The 21,146-nt window shown below is 39.0% G+C and overlaps 1 protein-coding gene across 1 annotated transcript; it reads right to left on the bottom strand.

Moving 5' to 3' along the window:
* Positions 1-391: 391 nt before the first annotated feature.
* tfap2b (transcription factor AP-2 beta) lies at positions 392-10,031 on the bottom strand. Its single transcript, XM_088002139.1, has 7 exons — positions 9,981-10,031; positions 9,366-9,827; positions 8,077-8,131; positions 6,956-7,208; positions 6,762-6,880; positions 6,173-6,314; positions 392-1,452 (listed from the first exon to the last, which is right to left on the bottom strand). Exons 1-7 carry the CDS (start codon positions 10,029-10,031, stop codon positions 1,161-1,163), a joined length of 1,374 nt encoding a protein of 457 aa, XP_087858265.1. The 3' UTR covers positions 392-1,160.
* Positions 10,032-21,146: the final 11,115 nt, after the last annotated feature.

Below are 21,146 nucleotides of genomic sequence, written 5' to 3'. Positions count from 1 at the left end.
AAGTTTTGACATGAGTAAAGTCTAATTATCAAAACACTTCAATCGACAACTAGAATAGCTCAATTCTTTGGCACAAATATGCTGCATAAAGTAACGTTTTCACAAATCTCAACTTGATTTAGAATAAGTTAAAGTATAATGTTTCTTTTCAGCAGATTAAGAGTTTTATTCTCGGTTACTTGAGTGAAATATATGTCCACTTGATACAAACGACCATATTAGGTCACGTTTGTTTACAAATTGGGAAACGGTGGGAGCTAATAGTCCATTTGTTCTATTTCTTGGTGGTATATTTTGAGCAAAATATGAAAATATTTTTGTTATTTTGGTCATTTGAGTTTCCAAACGATGATTCAGCCTCAAGTCAGAGGAAAAGCTCAGGCTGCAGACCTCACATTATAAAACACATGGTTTATTATCAATATGATAGAAATGAAATCACTGGACAATTAGAAGCATGTCTACCCATCATCATCATCATCATCATCACCATGACAACAGCTCTATAAGAACAGAAAAACACTGAACGAGTCCGGTCCTCTCCCTCCCCACTGGCTCACAAAGGTCAAATCACACTTAAATAGGTCGACTCCAAAGCAGCTGGCGCACCTATTTGATCAACTTAAATAATTATAAATTAATATTTACACACATAAATTAACGCCGTCCCTCGTTGGAGTCTCGTTAAATACCCAGCCTGTTTCACAGATAGATGCTGCAGCACAAAAAAAAAAAAAAAGGATCTCCAAACCCACAACGCTTTTTTTTTCTTCTGTTTCGGTGTGAAGACAAACACAAGCGCACACACTTTCTCAGTCTCTCTCTCACACACACTCAGGCACACGGACACGATGTCGTTTGCTCGCAGCATCTCAGTCTCTCAGGATGCAGGCGGGGGGAGCAGAATGGATGGAACACAGGAACCACCAGGTCCTCGGGGGGAATGAGAAGAACGTAACACAGATGAAAAATCCCTCAGTGCGTTCAGACACTGGCCCACGGGTGTCTTCCTCCACGCCAAGCCTCCCCTGTCCTCCACCTCAGCCGTGTGCAGGGTGGCGGTGGCGCTGTAGAAGCTACGAGAAACGGTGTAACGCCTCAGTCAGCGTGTCGGCCTCCCTCCCGCCTCTCCTCCATCACTCCCCCTTTCTGCGCCGGCTTCATTTCCGCTGCTTTTCCTCTTTGTCGCCGGCCTTGCCGCCCGCGTCCCCGTGCCGGCTATTGGGCGGGTTGTTGAGGAACATCTTGTCGAGTCCTTTGAGAGCCTCGGTGAGGTAGTTCTGCAGGGCGGTGAGCGCGGCGCAGATGGCGGGCGAGCCGAAGCCATGTGTGATGAAGGAGAAGTGGGATAGGCAGCTCTGGATGCCGGGTTCCAGGATGGGGGTCGGCCTGGAGTTCCCCAGCGGAGTCCTGTCCTGGGCCAGCAGGTCCGTGAACTCCTTACACAGCTGTCTGCCGGGGGAAGACACAGGGAAATCTGGTCAGTTTCTCCAAAATATGGCTCTACTTGCTGTCATTAGTGCCTGTTGTACTTCCTTGAACAGTTTAGATCAGATCTACGGTCTATTCAAAACATGTTCATTACATTTTGTGCACAAAATCATTCTTGCATAATGAGATTTGTCACTTTAAATCCAAATAAGCTGCTGGCCCCGCCCCCTAACTTAAGGTTTACGCTTCCACGTGAAAACAGCTGCAAACAGACGCACAATGACACAACCATACATCTTTGAAAAGCAGAAGTGGAGCCTCCTGCACAACCAACGAGAACGCAGCAAGTGGTTTCTGGATGGTAAGTCAACAACAAAACTCTTGTCTTTTTCCAGCAGCCATTGTACAGTGAGTACAGTGGTTAAGCCAGCTGACTAAAAGTGCTGGAGCTAAAGCTTAGGTTGCTGGGTAACGGGCAGAACTTTGCTCAGGTTGCTAGGTAACGGGGCAGTACCTGCTGGTTTGTGACGTTACATTCTGGAAGTTTTGGAAACTGCTCATTTTCCAGACTCCAAAAAACATGAAGTTATTGCCACAAAATAACTCAGTGTTTTTGTTTCAAATGCTTAGGTTGTTTTTAGAAGCAGTTGAGACCCAAGGGAAGTTCAAAAACACACAAAATGTGAATTTTGCATAATAAGTCCCCTTTAAATAGGAACTATGTCAGTTTTATGTGTCTCATTTTGCTGTTTTATAGCTCAAAACAGAGAATTTTTATTCTCAATTAGTTTATTTTCCTAAAGGTTACAAACAACAAATAAACCCTTCCTAAACTTTTCCCACTTTGTCACATTCAGCCACAAACTTCAAATGGTTTCACTGGGATTTTAAGTGATGGACCAGTATAAATTGTGGAGTGGAAGGAAAAATCTTTTTTTTTTTCCAGATAAAGATTGACGTGTTAATAAATATCTTTTGGTAAAGAAACATATTCCTCTAGGGTTTCCCTACGTTGCACCATTCATTTCATTTTATTTATTATGAAATATGAAGCATAATTGCTAAAAGGAAGGAAATGTTTTACACTTCTCATGTCTGTTCTACCTCTTTACTCTGATCCTTGTAAATAAAGTCAAATGTACATTTAAATCTGATAAATTAAATGTTCTCCTGTTTATTAATCACAGTATAAATAAACGTAACTCTTCTAGAAATATGGATTTTACTTTAAGGTACCAGAGTAAAGGGGATATGATAGAAATCCCTCCAGGATTTATTGGTTTAATTATGCACCGTTTTCCTTTAGTTTATCGCATGAAATTTCAGTGAAATATGTGCCAGTTTTCAGTTGTAAAGTGAGAAAATGTAGTTTAAATAGTTTTGTGAGATGAGTTAAAGGTTTATTCACTGTTTCCATGAGAATCACGACTGACACAAAACGCAGGCGCCCTTAATTACCACTCAGGCAGAATGGGCAGCGTCCTCCAGAGCCTGAGATTTCCTCCAGGCCCCCAAATGTTGGAGCCCCATAATTTGATCTGAATGTGATTACTGTCATTTTTTGTGGGAGATTTGAATAATGCTGCACTTAAACCATTTCACAGCTGACTGGGTTCAGTTTGGAAACGCAGCGATCGCTGGTGTTCGGATCCGAGTTATGCAACCAAAACGATGAAACTAAACGGCACCGAGACGCTTAGTGGATAAAATGTTTGGAGGAATTAGTGAAGATATGCAGCGTCACAGAAGTCACATGTTGTAGAATCAGAATATTTATGTTTAAAAATGAACTTCATGAAGATTCTTAGGTTTGTCTGAAGTTAGGAACTGTACAAACTCCATGAATGTTTAAGTTTTCTTCAAATGCGAATATAGATCATATTTCTAGTTCAGTTTAGTTTCACAGATCAGAAAACAAGATGAATTTTATTGTCATCAGCTTCACAAACATTCATAACTGTCCCCTACATCACGATTCTTTAGGGATATCTCAGGACATCCAGTCATCGTCATTATTTACAGAAATTATATTTTAAAAATCAAACCTTTATGTGCTTTTCACAATTAGGTTAAACAAAGTTATTGAGAGTCAGACTTTGTTTGCCAAACTTAATCATCTCTGACAACTTTTAATTTCAGCATCGGCAAAATTTTCTGATTGCCTTCAAAGTTTCACTTTTCAGCTATTTGACACATTTGGACAGAAATCTTTTTCTGTCTTTTCAAGAAAAGGAAGCTAACGCTAACTGAGCTTCGTTCACGAATTTAAAACAATTTGTTGCATTAAAGTGTTTCTGAACAACATGGGGGCAAACTGACAAATAAAAATTATTTCCTTGATGCTATTTGGCCAGATTTAATTGAAAGATGCTGTTGAATTTCTTCGACAACATAAACGATTAATTTTCAATTAGACATTTTTAAATTCTCGTTTCATTTCTATAGAGGATGAAAGTCACTTTCATTTCTAACTAAAATTAAAATTTTACAGCAACAGTGAAATAATCAGAAAAAATACCACAATAAGTAATAAAAAATAAGTGCAATCTGACAATTTGCCTGTCAAACTGTGTTTTTAGGTAAAAGAATAGTTTAAAAATTCTGATATTCATATTTAACTTGTTCATAATCATTCAGGGTGAATGTTAAGTCTATTAAATTTATTTGCTATTTATTTTTTTGATTAAGGAAATTCCACATTTCTACATTTCATTTTAATTTCCTGCAGGTGAAGAACCAAATCTTTTGTCATCAGACTGCATTTAACTATAAAATATCTTAATTACATGAATTATGTAATTAATATAATTTGACTTTATTTTGTTGTAATTTTGAGAGGATTGATCTGGACTCGGTTCTGAAACTGAACACATGACTGGACCGTATTTGACCTGAACTGAACCAAACTGGATACGACTAAAAAAACAGACTTTGTATTTGTTGTGGATTAAAGCTATTTAAATAAAAACTAATAACTGAATTCAGTTTTGTATTGGTGTGATGGATTGAGGCTCACTTTTTACGTTGCAGTGAAATAAAATCACCTTTTCACCTCATTCTGCTTATTACTTTTCTCTGGTTGAGGCCCACATTTCATATTCAGGAGATCTTCTTACCGTTGCAGGTTCATGCTCAGACTCACACACAGACACACACACACACACACACACAGAGTCAGGCTGGAGGTGGCCTAAGGGTAGAGCTAAATGAGTGACAGGCTGTGCAGGCCGAGCCCAGCTGGGGTTAGGGGAGTAGGAGAGGAGAAGCCGTAACCCGGGGCAACACTCAGGGCTCTCGCTGTTGTTTTCTGACGACTTGAAACACTCCACTGCTAAATAATGAATTTCTAACAGGCAGCACCAACACACACTGTTGGAACAGGTCTGAATCTGGGCATCAAACATCCACCACCAAACAACCACCGTGCAGGCAGTTCTGCAGAAACACACACACACACACACACATACACACACACACACACACAGGCAGATGGTTTATCCAGTGCAAGCCTGCAGACAGCGCTATTTATGCAAGCCAAAAATATAAGAAAGGGTCTTTGTTTGGTGATTTGAAGTTTTTAAATTTGGAAACCTTGAAAGAAAATATGAAAAATATCTGTTGCATATGCAGTTTATAATTTCTGCCACAATACTATTGAATAAAAATGTGCCAAAAACAAACAAAAAACGTTTAGGTTTTCCTAAAAATGCCAAAACAAATGAAGTTCAGACACGTTGCTCCAAACAAATAATGTAAAGCTGCCTGATGTAAGTGGATTCCTGTCAGATAAAGACATACAGTTTTACTGTAATAAGGTCAAGTCTAACAGTAGAAGGCATACATTTTTCATTTTACCTTTAGTTTGCCTGATTCTACTAATTTCTCTAACATGCTTCAACCAAATTAAATGTTTAGACTGACATTATTACAGGTTTAATCCACTTTGAGCCCAAAAGGTTTTATTAGTAAAATCTGCTTTCCAAATGTTGCCACAAAAGAAAATCTATTATATATGCAGTTTATAATTTCTGCCACAAAACTGCACCAAAAACAAACAAAAACAGATTAAATTTCCTTAAAAATGCCAAAACAAATGAAGTTCACACACATTTATCCAAAGACGAGGAGTTAAAGTTCAGTACGTTTAAAAATGTTTGATTGTAGCAGCTGGATTCCAATCAGATAGACATATTTTTGCTTTAATAAGGTCGAGTTTAATAAAAGCGAAAAAGGCATACCTATTTCATTTTATCTTTAGTTAGCCTGATTTTAATACACACTTCTATTCATTTCCAACATGCTCCAACCAAATTACATTTTTAGAATGGCATTTGTCCTCATTATTGCAGGTTTAATCCACATTAAGCCCAAAAGGTTTTATTAGTGAGATCCGCTTTCCAAATGTCACCAAAATGTTAATTGGTAGATCAGGCTTCTGAAGAGACACCAAACATCTGAGTTTTGCACAGGCTGGGCTTTTGGGCCCACGCAGGTAATACGAGTCAGAACCGTTTTAACATGTAATATTATCCTCAACCAATAAATGCACCGCGTAATGTGCTGCTTTCTGTAAACGTAATGCGACTCAGAAAGAAATATCGACATTTCTGAGCTCTCAAAATTAAATTCCTGCATTTTAAAACCTTAAATTTAAACGTTGTTCAAAGAAATGTTGAAACCAAAACGCCTGTTTTGAAGGTTGAGGTGGAGTGAAAATAAAGGGCCAGTCCGTGGGACTCACTTTGTGGCCAGCAGCATGTTTTTCCGCGTGTGCAGCTCGTTGGGGTCCGCATGTTGCCGGTTCAGGTACTCGCTCACAGCTTTCGTGGGAAACTCCGTCTCGCAGATGTAGCCGAAGTCCCGGGCCAGGTGCACCGCCTCACCTGCGGGGAACAGCGGTTAGCGTACGCACCAACAACACGAACACGCACTCTGGATCTAAAATAGTGCAAAAACTAACATTAAACTTCGGAATTTTCTGAATAATGTAATTCATAGGAACTCAATAACTGATAAAAACTCAGGTTGTTATATTTTTGGACACGTTTTCAAGCGACATATTGAGCAGGATTTTGCAGTTTAAAGTGAAAGTTCAAGTCAACATCTTTGACCTGTGAAAAATGCGAAGCTTCTCTTGTCCAAGTTGAAGGAACACAAGCTAATTAGATAACACTAATTATTTTTTAATATTGTTTATTTTTCATGCAACTGGACGCCCTTATTTTTGGGAGCATCTGGTGATTTTGCACTGATTATTGCAGTTTTGTTGGATTTTTAGGTGTACATGTTACAGTTTTTTAAAGGAAAATAGACAGCAGTGTCGCAGTCACCTTCTACAAGAGATGTTAGTAACGTGACGTTGGCCGCTTTACGTCTCCCAGCTGGAAGATTCAATCCGATCTTCTCCAGCTTTTCTCTTAGGCATTTTCCACCGTTTTTAGACTTTGCTCTGGAGGGAGAGAAAAAACAAGAATTCAATAAAACGTAAAAAGTAAAAACTAACATTGAATAGCGGAGTTTGTACCTTCTCAGCACGCCTCCTAGCAGAGAGGCGTTGAGGCACTCGGGTGGAGACAGCCTCCTCTGCACCTCCCCTACGGTCACTTTGTACTTGGAGGTGGAGCTGAGCAGCGACAGGCGGCCCGGTACCGAGCAGAACACCTCATTAATGTTGACGGTGACTCCGCCGATCAGGCCGTCCTTGCCGAGCATCAGGGAGCCCACGTTCTTGGGGGGCATGGGGACTGAAAGAGGACGGTGACACGGAGTTACAACACGTATGTGACAGTTTAACACGCTTTAAATGTCTTATTATTGTTTTTTAGCGTTTCCAGTGAGGCCGCGCGCGCTCAGCAGGCGGTTTGGCCTAATGAAGCGCCCACGTGCCGGGCATTTGCTGTTATTTAATGTCGCGCGACATTCTCATTATAGTATTATCGATTGTTGATTGGCTCGCGTTCTCAGATCGCATTAACCACCTCCCAGTTTCCTCTCCACGGCCAGTTTACCACCGGAAGCCCCTCCGCCCCGTTAATGGCGTCAAGCATCCAACCAACCAAGCGGACAACCGTCCTCCGGATCCGTGAAGCGGCCGGGGCAATGGAGCTTTTTCTTGTCTTTCTTTCTTTCTTTCCCCTCCTGATGGCTCCACGGGGGATAATACCGCAGATTAGCTCTAAACGAGCTCACGAGATCTCCGTGAGCGGTGCCATTTATTACATCAGCGGCTTAAATGCCCCGCGGGGAGCTCAGTCACTCAACATCCCGTAACTAAATCACCGCACATCATCGCGGCAGCCTGTCAGCAACACACTGCCTGCCAGTCAATATACCGGGGGTCGTTAACTCGGCTCCAAACTGCTCAGCGTGGACTGGGGGGCCACCGTGGCCCTCAGGAGCCAAAATACAGCCACGCTAAAACTAATCTGAACACAAAGCATTCTGCAGAAACCTCCGAGTCTTACACAAAAAATGAAAGAACAACAATAATCGAAAACATAACAAACATGGTGTAAAATAGCAACGCATTGCTTAAATTAAACTAGTCAACTTATAAATTTTACAGTTCACACAGATATTTAGATAAATAGTATGGAAGCAATGCTTTCCTGCTATGGAATGAAAAATAGAAAACAGAGCGCGTACCTTTCTTAATTACCGATTGATCCAGGATATTGGTTCCGTTGGCGTCTTCGATGGTCTGTTAAAACCGAGATAAATACAAACCATTACAGCCTGTTTCATACAGAATTACTCACGATTTAATAACTAAACAGTCAAGCTCTGCTTAGCTGGAGGAAGTAAAGAAAACAATCCATCAGCCGCACCGAGTGGAAGAGATTTTTATATTCAGACCGGATTTATGAAATAAATCAAGTTTATTTGTGTTTCACGTCTCAGCAACGAGGCAGTTTAAGGTGCTTTACGTCATAAAAACTTTTAAAAATTAATAAAACCACATTTTATTATGAAAATCTGCAAGAAAGTATTACCAAACTGGATTCAAACATTTTAATTTAGGGGAATTTGGGTTTTCAGTGAGTTGTTGTCATAAAAAATGTCTTGAATATCAACCAATAAATTAAAGAATAAATGCTTGGAAATACAGTTCCATAATTTTGTTAACATATAAGAAAACATGAAAGCGTGGAGGGAACTGGGTGGTGGAATGACAAACAGCTCATGATGGCTTCGCCCTGAGGGGAAACGAAATCCTGCACAGCTGAGCATGAAGCCAGTTTCTCACAAGACCTTAAAAATAAGACAAAATAAAAGGAAAATAACCTGAAATAAAACTATAAATAAATGAAATAACAAAAATAAAAGTAATGGCATATTTATTCTGCAGTGGTCAGAAAAGAAGCAGAAATTTGTGATTTTTGATGTCCAACATCACTAATAGCCCACTTTTTAAGTTCTTGATATATTTTACTGGTTATTTCTTAATTTGGTGAATTTAGAAAAATAATCACATCAGTTAGATTTGTGCTGTGCGCTCTAAGGCAAGAAGCCAGTTTTACGCAGGTATCCGAGTCTTTCTCTTTTGGAAACAAGCAGCCTGGAGATGGTTTATTTTAGCTGCGGGCCTTTTGCGGGTCAGACTACAGTTGAAAGCGTCCAGCCCTGAGGGAGCCGCTCTCACTTCAGCCACCTTAACCCGCAAAGATGCGCGAAATATGCGGGGCTTAAGAGGAAGAAAACACCAGGAACAACCGCCTCATCTCGGTTTGTATTTGGTTGTTTAAAAATAAGAACGTTGTTATCCGCATTCATAAGGATTTTGTGATGAAAAAAAAGAAAATAGCGGCTTTCAAAATAAATAATGAAATGTTTAAACAGCTGAAATACAAAAAAAATGTTTATCTTTTCGTCAACAAGGCGGGATGTGCAGTCCAGGTTCTGTATATCTGAACATTCAGTTTTCTTCCCCTCACCTGAACGTCCTCCATGCCGTGCAGACCGTGCAGCAGTCCGTCTCCCATGCCGGGCTCCAGTCCCGGATGTGCGGAGTGCAGCAGCACGTCAGGCCGCCGCACGCCGCCGTAATCCCGCCGTGGGTCCAGCCCGGAAAGCTGCGGCAGAGATGCCCGAGGCTGCGCCAACAGAGCCGAGCTCTCCATCCGGTCCCCGGCGGCGTCCTGCCGCTGACGCGCGCCCCATGCGCCCTGCTGGCTCTGATGGAGCGAGTTCAGGGAGTACGGGTCGCTGACGTGGGAGTACGGGTCCTGGCTCTGGTAGTGAGCGAGCGGCTGGTATGGCGGAGGGAAGTATGGCGGCTGGAAGTCCGAGGAAGGCGCATGAGACAGCGGCGGCGCGCTGGAGTAAGGTCCGGCGTGCGACACCGAGCCCAGCTGGGACAGGCGCGAACTGTGGCTTGAGACACCGTCATGCCGGTCCTTTAACAACGTGCATAAAACAAACATTAAAAAGTTACACTTTGTTAGAGGACACACGTTTCAAAGCACTGAAATCATCTTAAAACATGACGCTCCCGGACAAAAACACATGAAAAAGCCTGAAGCGGAACTGTTAACACCTGGTTTACAAACCTTCCAGTGTGGAGGAAAACTCACCCCAGTGGAGTAGGGATGAACTAACATCTGTAACGTGTGCTGGCAGCCGATGCGCGATCAGAGTGAAATGACACAAACCAGGACGTGTTCGGTCGGAGGAAGACAAACAAACTCATTCCAGGTTGAAGCCGAAGCCTGAGTGTCTGCAGGCAGGCCACGCAGAACCGTCCTGAGCCCGGAGCTGCCGCCGCTCTGAGTGACTGTGAGCGCCGCGCTCCCGCCTCTACCCCCGGTGCTCGGTGTAATTGTTATTCATGACTGAGACTTACAGGAATATTAATGCGCGCCGTGGCAGGGGACTGGCGACACATGGAGCGTGAAGCCGTCCGCGCAGCCGTGAGTGACGTTGAAATCCCGTGGAGAGCCGAGAGGAGACAGAAGAGAGGAGTCGCTCTCGGAGGAGAAAGTGGGGATTTCCCCTCGGACTATTGGCACTTCGGGGACAAATCTGACGCAGTTAAGCACGTCTTCTCGCACCAGGAGACATTATTGCGCCAATAATTTCTGCGTAAACATTTTGGACAACGAAAGTCAGACATAATTCACGCTGTTTAGGATTTCTCACCCGAATTTTACCCCGAATGTCAAACAACCAATTTATAAATCTAAATCTGACTTCCAGATGCATTCCTTTCTTCCTTTCTTTTGTTTTCCTTCTTGCAAACCCTAGACCCGGCGTGGCGCGTGAATGGTGTCACGAGTTTAAAGAAGCGATTAAAGTTGATGTCGCGGGGCTTCGCGGCCGCTCTTTGCCCTTTTTGGATGACTTGTTTAACAACATTCCGTCCTCCCCTCCCCACGCACCGTGGGAGAAAAGACATGTGCTGCACGAGACAAGGGCTTCCCACCGGGCTCGAGGCTGCAGTGGGCCTCGCGCGCATTGTGCTCCAGTCCATTCAGCGCGAGCCGGTTCAAGCATTTCTCCCCCAGCGCGCGCTGCGTAAATCTCCTCCTTATATCTCCGTTTCTGCTCCTTTTTGTCACATTTTTAAAAAAAATTAAAAAGCGAATTTTTGCTTTTGGATGAAAGTCAAAAATATTTGCATGTTTTTACAAACTTACACCCTGCGCTGCTTCAAATTAGATCTACTTTCCAGCAAAATTCCAAACCTTAATTTAAACATTTTATTTGTATTTCTACATTTTTGGCTTTTCAGCACCACTTTTAATCACCCTAAAGTCTTTAATTTCAGTCTGAAATCGTTTTTGATGTTACTAACCAGTGATTAGCTGTAAAAGATTGAAAAAGAAAATACAAACGCTAAAGATATTGCGAACTACATCCCATATAAAACAGAAAGCAAATACTTTAAATATTCCAACAACTGAAAAAATTTCACGTCCTAATTTTACAGCATTAAAAAAATCCCACGCAGGCCTAAAACCTGTCAGAAAAACACTTTAGTTGCACAATTTTTTTGTTTGTTGTTGTTTTTTTTTTAGCATTTTTCTAATCAGTCCGCCAAGCTCCCAACGTCACAAACAGCTGGATGGAAACGTTACCTCGTAAATATCTTCATACTTGACATTCTCAACTAGTTTCCACAGCATGGTCGCTTCTCCGGTGTCGGTAAACCGAATGCAGCCAAGTGAGGAAGGGACGTCTCAACTCTCGTTCTCTCTCCTCCCTCCCGCCCTTCTCCTCTTCCTCCCTCCGCCCTCCGTAATAATGTCAGGCAGCCGGGCGGGCTTTGTGAATGGGGAACCCCTGGAAGGACTTCAGCTCTGTGAGACGGAGCTACAGGGCGTTCTGACAGCAGCGGGGTGCGTTTGTGTTTGAGCAGCGAAGAACTGCAGAGGATGCATGTTTTATTTAACGGCGCATGTCTGCGATGCACCGCCAGCTCAAGGAGAAAGAGAAATCTGTTTGCTGTATTTCTGTAAAATTATGACTTAGAGAATTGGAATGAGTTTGAGATTTTCTGGAGAGAGTAGATTGATTGAAACGACTGAATAATTCAATAAATAATTATCCCCATATCATCTTATCACCGTCTTAGCATTCCGAAAATAGCTTCTGGTGATTATCGTATTGTTTATCATTTATCGTGATAATATTCTTTACATGAGAAGAGTTTTGATTTATCGTTGCCAAGATAAAGTACAAATATTAATGTTTAAACTATTGTCTGAATTGATAGTTTTACCATTTTCTCCACTGTCTGTTCAATGAAAGCATCAAAAAATACCAAAAATATTGAAAACACATTTAAAATGTGCAGCTTGGTGATACAAATCACACATATTTATGTAACTGGCATCCTAAAAAAGCGTTTTACAAATGGAAATGTTTTTAAAGAGCAGAATTTGTGTTTGTCGGGCTATAATTGCTGACACATAAGATGCATTTTCAGTATAAACATGCAAAAAACCTTTGCTAATGTTGAAAAAACACAATTTTGTAGTTGCGGTGTCTCCATTAAATAAGAAATTAAATTAAAATCACACCTGAATAAGTTTCTAAAAAACATAATCCGCCATTATCCTCCAACTACTTCCTTTCGTCCCTTCTTCATGGTTTGCGCCAGTAGTAACATCCGGTTGTGGATCACATGACTAATGTCATCGCAGTTTTGCAAAATAATCCAATATTGTTAGAGCCACAAAGAAAAAAGAAAAAAATCTTGCGCCAAAACGTTTTATTGCAAAACAAGAGTTTTTTTCAAAAATTTATTTTTGAAATGTCAAATTGCGCAGTTATAGTCCGTGGAAATGCAGCTATTGTCACATACAGACACAAAAAAGATCAAACGAATCGTTTTTATCATCACGTCAAAACTTTAAGTCCGTATCGCCCAATCACTCTAGGTCATAGAGTTGTGAAGAAAGTAACTCAACTTTTACTTGCCATCTTTGTGTAAAAATAAGATTAATTTGATGATATGAAGCATTTAACATATAACAAAAATCAAAAATAGAAGAAAGAAGCAATAAATAAATACTTTTCACAACAGTCGCTGTTAAACATGCAGCATCGGGTCAGACATATTTACTGCAGCGGCAGCTCAAGGTTTGCGGAGTAGAATTTCTTCTTGGACTCCTTTGGTCCATGTTGAGACATTTTTAACCCTTTTTTTTTTAGAGTGCAATATAATGCAACAACAATGAATTATACTTCATTTCAAAGTTTAATTTAAATATGTGTGTTTAAGCTGCTGAGTTAAAATAGGATTTTTGCATAAAAAGATAGATAAAATGACTACATTTTAATCATAAAATCCAATCTTTGAAGGTTTTCTGTATATGTGCAACTGCATTTGCAAACCGTGCAAATGTATTTTGTATTTGCAAACCTGTTTGGATTCCAGCACTTTGTGACCGCCAGGCCAGCAGAGGGCAGCATCTGTAAAGTCTGCTTAAAATTCCTCCTACCTCTTTACTGAACTTTCTGATTATTTTTATTAATATTTTCCATTATTTGGATATGTGAAGTGTCCAATTTTCTTCCCTGTTAATTCCGTTTATTCTCCAGTTTGACATTTCTGATATGTTTTGAAAAAGAAAATGTATTCAAGTAAATTTTTGTACTCAAATGACACACACTGTATGAATGTTATTTATTTAAAAATAGCACATTGCATTGTTATTATGAAAAAAACAAAACAAACAACAAGTCATGTAGGTCAAAGCTTACAGAGCAGCTTATGAAAACCAGCAAGATTCACAGCTTCGTAGAGCCGCCCCCTGCTGGCCTGGAGGCCACAGGACAGCTTGGTAAATTCAGCAAAAGTTGTGTTAGCAGAGTGACAAGTTAAAGCTAATTTAAAAATGTGCTGCATTTGTCTGAGTGGGGAGATCTAATAGCATTTAATTTATTTATTGTATTTAAATGCTATTAGTTTTTTTGTAATGACATTAAATCTGTCATGAAAAATGTTTGAGAAACAAATGATCTTTTTAAGCATAGTATAATGAAATAGAGCAGTTGTTCTTATGTAAATAAGTTGTTGATTCAGAAATAGTGAATTAATCTAATTAAATATAGTTAATTTTGTCTTCAGCTTCAGAAATTAATGTCTGATTACTTCCTTGTAATCTTATTTTCTCAGCATAAAGAAGGGTTTTTAAATACTTTTGAAACTGAACTAAATAAACTCAAAAGTACACTTCTTAAATGATATTTTAATATACCAAGTGGTATTTATATCATAAATGATGTAGGTTACAGCTCCTTTAAAGAATTATCTGGAAGTGCATCCAGATCCTGTTGTGTTTTGTAGTTCTTCCAACATTTCACTTTAAATGAAATGTGTCCCACCACATATATGTTTGCTGTTCCTCACCTCTTGTGCTTGTTCTCTGTCCCATTTAATTGAAAATCAACATGGGGGCATGTTTGTGATTCTTTTTAAAACACTGCAATAAATAAATAAAACATAAAATTGACCATTTTTACCTATTTTACTTGGGGATAAAATAGTTTATCATTAAAAGATTAGATGTTAATTGTGAAAATAGTAAATCCTGCATGAATTAGATTTTCTGTTAAGATGAAATAATAAAATAAAATATGCATATCATGAGTCTGTTTGTGTGATATTATGAAAGGAAAAAAAATGTGCATTGATAAATGGACGTTTTTCTAAAAAACGTTAAGTAATATTTTAAAAAAGATTAAATGAACGTTTCTCTAAACCAAATCTGATGTAAACAATTTGTTTTTAATTCCTCTTCAGCTTCCTGCTCATGACCACAGAGGAAGAACTGAAACGGTTCAGTTTTACTGCTGCGAGTCTCTGAGGGTTTGCCCAAATGTGTGCGAGCTGCGCCCTCTAGTGGTACTAAAAGACACGTGCAGTTCCGACTAAGACCAGTAAAAGGCTCATTGTTGGAGAATCGGTGTTATTGCGCCGCAACGTCTGAGTTAGAAGAGACATTTCAACATAAAGAGACTCTGTTTAGTTGCTTTCTTACACATTTTAGCACATTTTATACTGGATGTGTTGATTACCAACGTTCAGCAGATTTTATTTGTTTATTTAAATGTAATTTCTGGATGCCATTTTCTCCTCTAATGAGCTTTTATGTAAGGAGTTTTGATCATACTGCTTTGAATCTCGTTTAGTTTTGAGGATATGATAAGACAAACTAATGTTTAATGATTAAAAATACATAAAAAGAAAGAAAGAAAACCAAACTAATGATATGAAGCATGAATGTTTAAGAAGCGCGGCTGTTCCCATGTTTTCTGCAATGACCCACTGCCAAAGATCCACCCATCCTCCTCCCTGTGTGTGTGTCTCTCTGTCTCTCTCTCTCTCACACACACACACATGCACATGGCGGGACATATGACTGTCAGCAGTAGCAGATGTCCTGACAGTCTGGAAGTCTGGAGGCAGAGTTGTGGATCTTGTCCTGAAGGGCCTTGACACGCGATGTATCAGCATACATTACACACACGCCGCACTAATATTCACAATCTGGTTGCTTTTGCAGCAAATGAGCCACAGTTTAGAGCTTCCTTTTCTTTACAAACGCAGCTTTGTTTGCTGTGGTTCTTAGTTTTGAACCTTTAAATTCTTTCCTGGTTCCTGTACTGGTGAACTCTTTGCATCCTTTCTGCATAAAGTTAAAGCCAAACCTTGTTTTATAATTATATGAATGATATTTGCATAGAAATATGAAATAATTTGTGGAAACAAATGTACTTAGTGGTAATTGATGCAAAATCATAGTAAAAGAAACTTTTTTACTGCAAATCTTTAATCCAAAGGCTTATTTCCTGCCATGTTGAATCAATCATTTATATTATGTGTTACTAGAACAGCACAATCTGTTTTTATATATCTACAGCTCTAATGAAGAGCCCACTGAAAACCTCCAGGTTATTCCACTAAATATTGATTCCTGACTTAAAACATTAGTGTTGTTGTTTCTAAATGAATATAAATTTGTTTTCTTTGCATTATTTGAGCTCTGAATGCTCTGCATCTTTTCTTATTTTGACCATTTCTCATTTTCTACAAATAAATACATTTCGGCATATAATTTCAGAGACATGTTGTCAGTAGTTCATATAATAAGACAACAATGTTCATGTTACTCAAACATAAACCAATAAACAGTAAAATCAGAGAAACTGATCAGTTGTCTCTTAATTTTTTCCAGAGCTGTAAAGGATTAAATGTGTATATTTAGACAGAAAAATGCTGATTTTAGTACAAATTTGCCAAATTTTATTTGTTTTTATGGTATCTCGTATATTTATTCTGGCTTTTTTTTATGCATTTACTTTATTATTTACCTACACATTTAGCATTTGTATAAATGTATTTATAGTCAAACTTATAATGTTTCTGTATTTTTTCCACATTTAATTGCGAAATTCACTGTTGTGTCTTTGACAATAAAGTAATTCTGTTTTCTAATTTAAATACATTTTACCCCCCCCGCCCCCAACCCTCCGAAAAAAACACATTTTTATTGCAGTTAGGTACATTGGCCACTAGATGGCAATAACACCCCACAAAACGGAACATCCGCACAGCTGACAATGTGGATTTATTGACTCTTTTTCCTATTTCCGTCAATGTCAGAGAATATTTTAATGGTCTTCACTTCAGCCACAGTTATTTTTAATATGATTTGAAATAGAAAGAAACCAAATCTTTGATAACTTTGCTGTTTATCCAAGTAAATATATCTACTGTACGTTAATGTCTCTATACATCTGACCGCCTGGAAACATATCATCCGAGCTGAAGCTGCTGCTTCGCTCCCTATTTGGATTCTTGCAGGTTTTAAATGCAAAAAGCTCTTGAAGTGCGACAGGGAGCGACAAGGACAGTCAGGATGGAAGCGGAGGAGAGAAAAAGCGCCTCGAATGTTCCTGGGACTGAGCGGGATCAGGACAGAGGAGGAAGAGGGTTTTAGCAGAGCGAAGATGAGCAGCAGCGGGGTTACAGCTTCAGAGGAGAGACGCGGCTTTAGAAGTTAGCAGAGTTTGGTGTTCATGGCTGTGGGGCTCAGTCAGCGGGAGTTATCGTCCCTCTGAGACCTCCGGCTGTTTCATTCTCCTCCATATAAATGGCAGAACTCTGACATGCCTTTTTTTTTTAGTTGAAAATGTATATTTTTAGTGTGTGCTCAGCATGGTGAGCCATCCTGAATGTAAAGCCTGCATGGGTGGAAGAATCTGCTCACAAACCAGAGCGAGATCTCATAAAAATTTACAATAGAAGGTGAATAATGGTGGAACTGAAAGTTGCTTTACGTTGTCATAAACGAGCGTTGCATGTTAATGCGATGAATAAAAGCACTCCTGTTGTCAAACTTGCAAATTAATCCCGTCCTCTTCTCAGTTTCAGATGGAAGCTCATCGATTTAATTCTCCAGCTGAATTTACTCCTGTCCATCATTTGCACAACATCTTGCAAACATATCAACACCAAAGCAACGTTTTGTTTCATGAAAATCACTGAATGCTTCTGAGATCAGCACGGAAATGTCCATTTCCCAGTCAAAATGATTCAGTTTTATAAATATTTTTAAATTAATTTAAGCTACAGTATGTAGCTTTCATTAAAAAAAATATATATATATTTTTACATATTTGCAGAAATAAACAAATCAGATCCAGGAGGCGGGACTTAGTGCTGTCAATCACTCTTTTTTTTCTCTCTACAGGCTATCCTGATATCAATGCTAAAGTTAGTTAGCATAGCCACTGATAATGATAAATTGTTCCTCCTCTATTAGCACATTCAGCATTGAGTACATGATGTTGATTGACAGCACTAAGACCCGCCTCCTGGCTTTGATTGGTTGTTTTTGATGCAATTGTCAGACGGCAGTAGCAGCTCAGCAAGGAGGAGATCAATCTTTTCACAGATTATCTAACTCATGCTGACGGTTTTAATAAATATGGAACATAAATATTTTTGTAAAATTTTTTTTTTTTTGTAAAAGTAGAGCATTGATTTTTATTCATCTGCTCTCAGCCAGATTTTTTTTTGGAGCCATTTTTTGTTGCAAATGCAGCAGCATGTTTTTTCACTCACCGGTTTATTCAGCCAAAATTGACTTTGCTAAATAAATCTGTGGTTCTACTATGTTAAGAAAAGAATGAATGAATGAATGTTTTTTTACATTAAATTTACATCTTTAACTTTTAATTTGGCTTTTGAGTTACTGACGCCAGCATATGAATGGCCACTGATTGAAAGATAAAAATATTCAACGCTTTAGGTCCTTTAAACCCTCTTTAGATGCCAAACAGAGTATCTTCAGATTATTGTTTCTACCAAAGGTAGTGTCAAAAATGACAAACTAAATATAGATTAAATTAAAACTGACGAGACTAAACATGAACTGAATCTTGAAAAGAAAGTGATTAAAGATGCAGAAAAGTTTCCACATGGTCCTTTAAATCACTGTGGAATAAAACACCAGACATTTCTGAGCTCATTTGCAAAGAATAACAGAAAAAATATATAAATTCAGAATTCAAATTTAATTTTCCGTCTTATTCCACCTCTTTTGACTCCAAAACTTGACTAAAGTGAGATTTTCCAACAAGTCAGTTCCATCCCTAATGATACAAACTTTTATTTTTTTGACATTGTGCATCTTTGTGTTTGCACAGATGCAGGAAGTAAAATATTTTTGTTGAAGTTCATTTTTTTGTCCAGTTTGGTTGGTAATTTGTAATCACTGTGTGTTGATGGTTTTTGCCCTGCAGCACAGAAACATCAAGCAGGAATCTTTCAGAACGTAACTTAAGTTTTTAAATCGATGAACTGCAGAAGGTTTGGGGTTAATATTGTAGAATTTTAAATAATATTTTGCATCTTGTGGAGTAAAAACTGTAAAAATGGCCATTTATGTAGATCTTTTTAAAATAGTTTTTAGGCATTTTGACCTGTTAATCATCTAGTGAATGAAATCAGCAGAATCTGAAGTTTGAAAAGACACAAAATCGACTGGAAACCAGTAAATGTGTTATAAATGTAATGGTTTTCCAGCCCTTTGCAGCTTTAAGGAATATAATCTGCAGATATTTGCAACAATCTGCTGAATAATTCTGGATAATCTTGCAGGAAAAACAGAACTGGTTTCCTCCACCTGAGTCACTTCCTTCCTTCTCCTTCGGTTTTCTCCACCCGAGGCTCCATTTGCACCAATTGTGGGTGACAAATCAGTGCAGACATCAGTGTAAATGCATCCTCTCTGACTGCGTGTGTGTGTGTTTTTCTTCTTGCATTGTGCGGCGAACGTGACCTCCTTTCTAAATGACTGGAATATTAACGAGCAAACAGAAGCGGCGCAGCCCGGATGGAGACGCCAGCAGGCAGCTGCTCTTCCTTCTGTTTTATCATTAGATTTTTGGAGAATCAGAATAAACAGGGAACGTGACAGAAGTCGCTCAAACCGGAGGAAAACACACAGGCGTTTGAAGTTTCCTGTAGGTAGAGCGTTCTGTGGCAACATTAGACGAGAACTCTGGCTTTTCATAATTTTGACACTGTGAACTCGCTTGGATTTCTCACACTCTCTGGCTTTGATCTGCGAGTTTTCGTCTCCACTCACTCTGTTGCTTCCTGACGTTTTGCACACACGTGTTTATATATGAAGCGTGTATGTTTGCGTGACAGAATCAAACTAAAAAACAAACTGTAGAACACAACTGTCTTTATTGAACACCAGCATTTTAGAAGGTAGAGATTTAACATTTATATAGTCGAAAGCCTACAAGAAAAGTTATTTAAATATTTATATATATCTGTACAAATGTTCATGAGCGAGTCGGAGAGCTCGTGTCGGCTAAACTTGCAATCTGGATCGTGTACAAAGACAGACATGCACAAAGCAAAGTCACTCTTTTACAAAATGGCTGAGTTGGACCCTTCTCTCTTGCTTTAGCTCACTCTCTCTCTTTCTCACACACACACACACACACACACACACACACACCCCAGTGCAGCCTGCTGAGCTGAGAACGCCGTGCAAAAGTGTTTATACCGCCAACATTCTCACGTTTGCTTAACTTACAACCACAAACTTATATCAACACAACAAAGCACAAATTGGATGGAAAATAAATGTTTCACAGACGAAAAAAAATGTGAAAAATATTCAAAACATAAAAACTTACCAAGTAGTTTTGGTTTAGTTTCTAGTGCAGATATTTTTGTATACATGAAATGAGACAAAACAAAACCTTTTAGCAAAAATAAGAGCTTGTTTTAAGTCAATAATATCGATGAAATAATGAAATAATCTGCAAGTGGAGCAGATTATTTCAGATTATTTCCTACATCAGATGTTATTGACTTAAAACAAACTCCTTTATCTCACTGAAGTTTCCTGTAAGTTTTGTTTTATTTCGAGTGTACTAAGATATTTGCACTGGAAACTAAAGTAAATTTTTTTGTTTTTGCAGCAGCAGCGAATCTTTGGTGTTGAGTTTCTACCAGCTTTGCATATTTAGCTCTGACTGGTTTTTATTTCCTGTGCTTCCCACAGCATAACACTGCCACCACCATGGTGTTCAGAATGAGGCGCAACGCAAACTCATGCAAATTGTCAAGAAAATTATTTTTTTACGTTTGCTGTGACCTTTTGACTGTTATATTTTCTTGGATTAATGCCCTTTGCAGTCATGACACACAGTTTCCGTTTTCTCATAATTATCTGAAAAGACGTTCACTGCATTGTCACATGTGTCACATCTGGCCTGCCGTAGCTTTTTATGTGGCCCTCTAGATTCTACATTAAATGATTAAATGCCATGTTATCAATCAAATCAATGGGTTTTTATCTTCTTACTGCCAAATTATATCAATCAGTCCTTCCAGTTTCTTGAGAATTATTGTGGAAATAATTTGGGGGAATCTCTTTACAGGATATAATAAAAAAACTAAAATATATGTCTGCTTTCTTTTTTTCTTTTTGCAACTATGCTTAACTTTGTCTTTCACATGAAATCCAAATGAAACGTTTCTGCTTGTGGTTGCAACAAGACAAAAAAAGTGAAAAAGTTCAAGCGGTGTAAAAACGTTTGCAAGACGATTCTGACATAAAAACCCTGACAGGTTCAAGAGCTGTGAGGTCAGGAGAGTTCTGCATCCAGACCTGATCTGCTAAAAACGCAGAGAAACAAAATGTAAACATTTGTAATCAATTGCTCCTCAAGCGATC

Source organism: Poecilia mexicana, unplaced genomic scaffold, assembly GCF_051168715.1.
Source record: "Poecilia mexicana isolate PSO_F unplaced genomic scaffold, ASM5116871v1 scaffold_21, whole genome shotgun sequence".
Lineage (NCBI taxonomy): Eukaryota > Metazoa > Chordata > Actinopteri > Cyprinodontiformes > Poeciliidae > Poecilia > Poecilia mexicana.
Note: the sequence above shows the minus strand (reverse complement) of the source record. Positions and strands in the feature narration are given on the sequence as shown.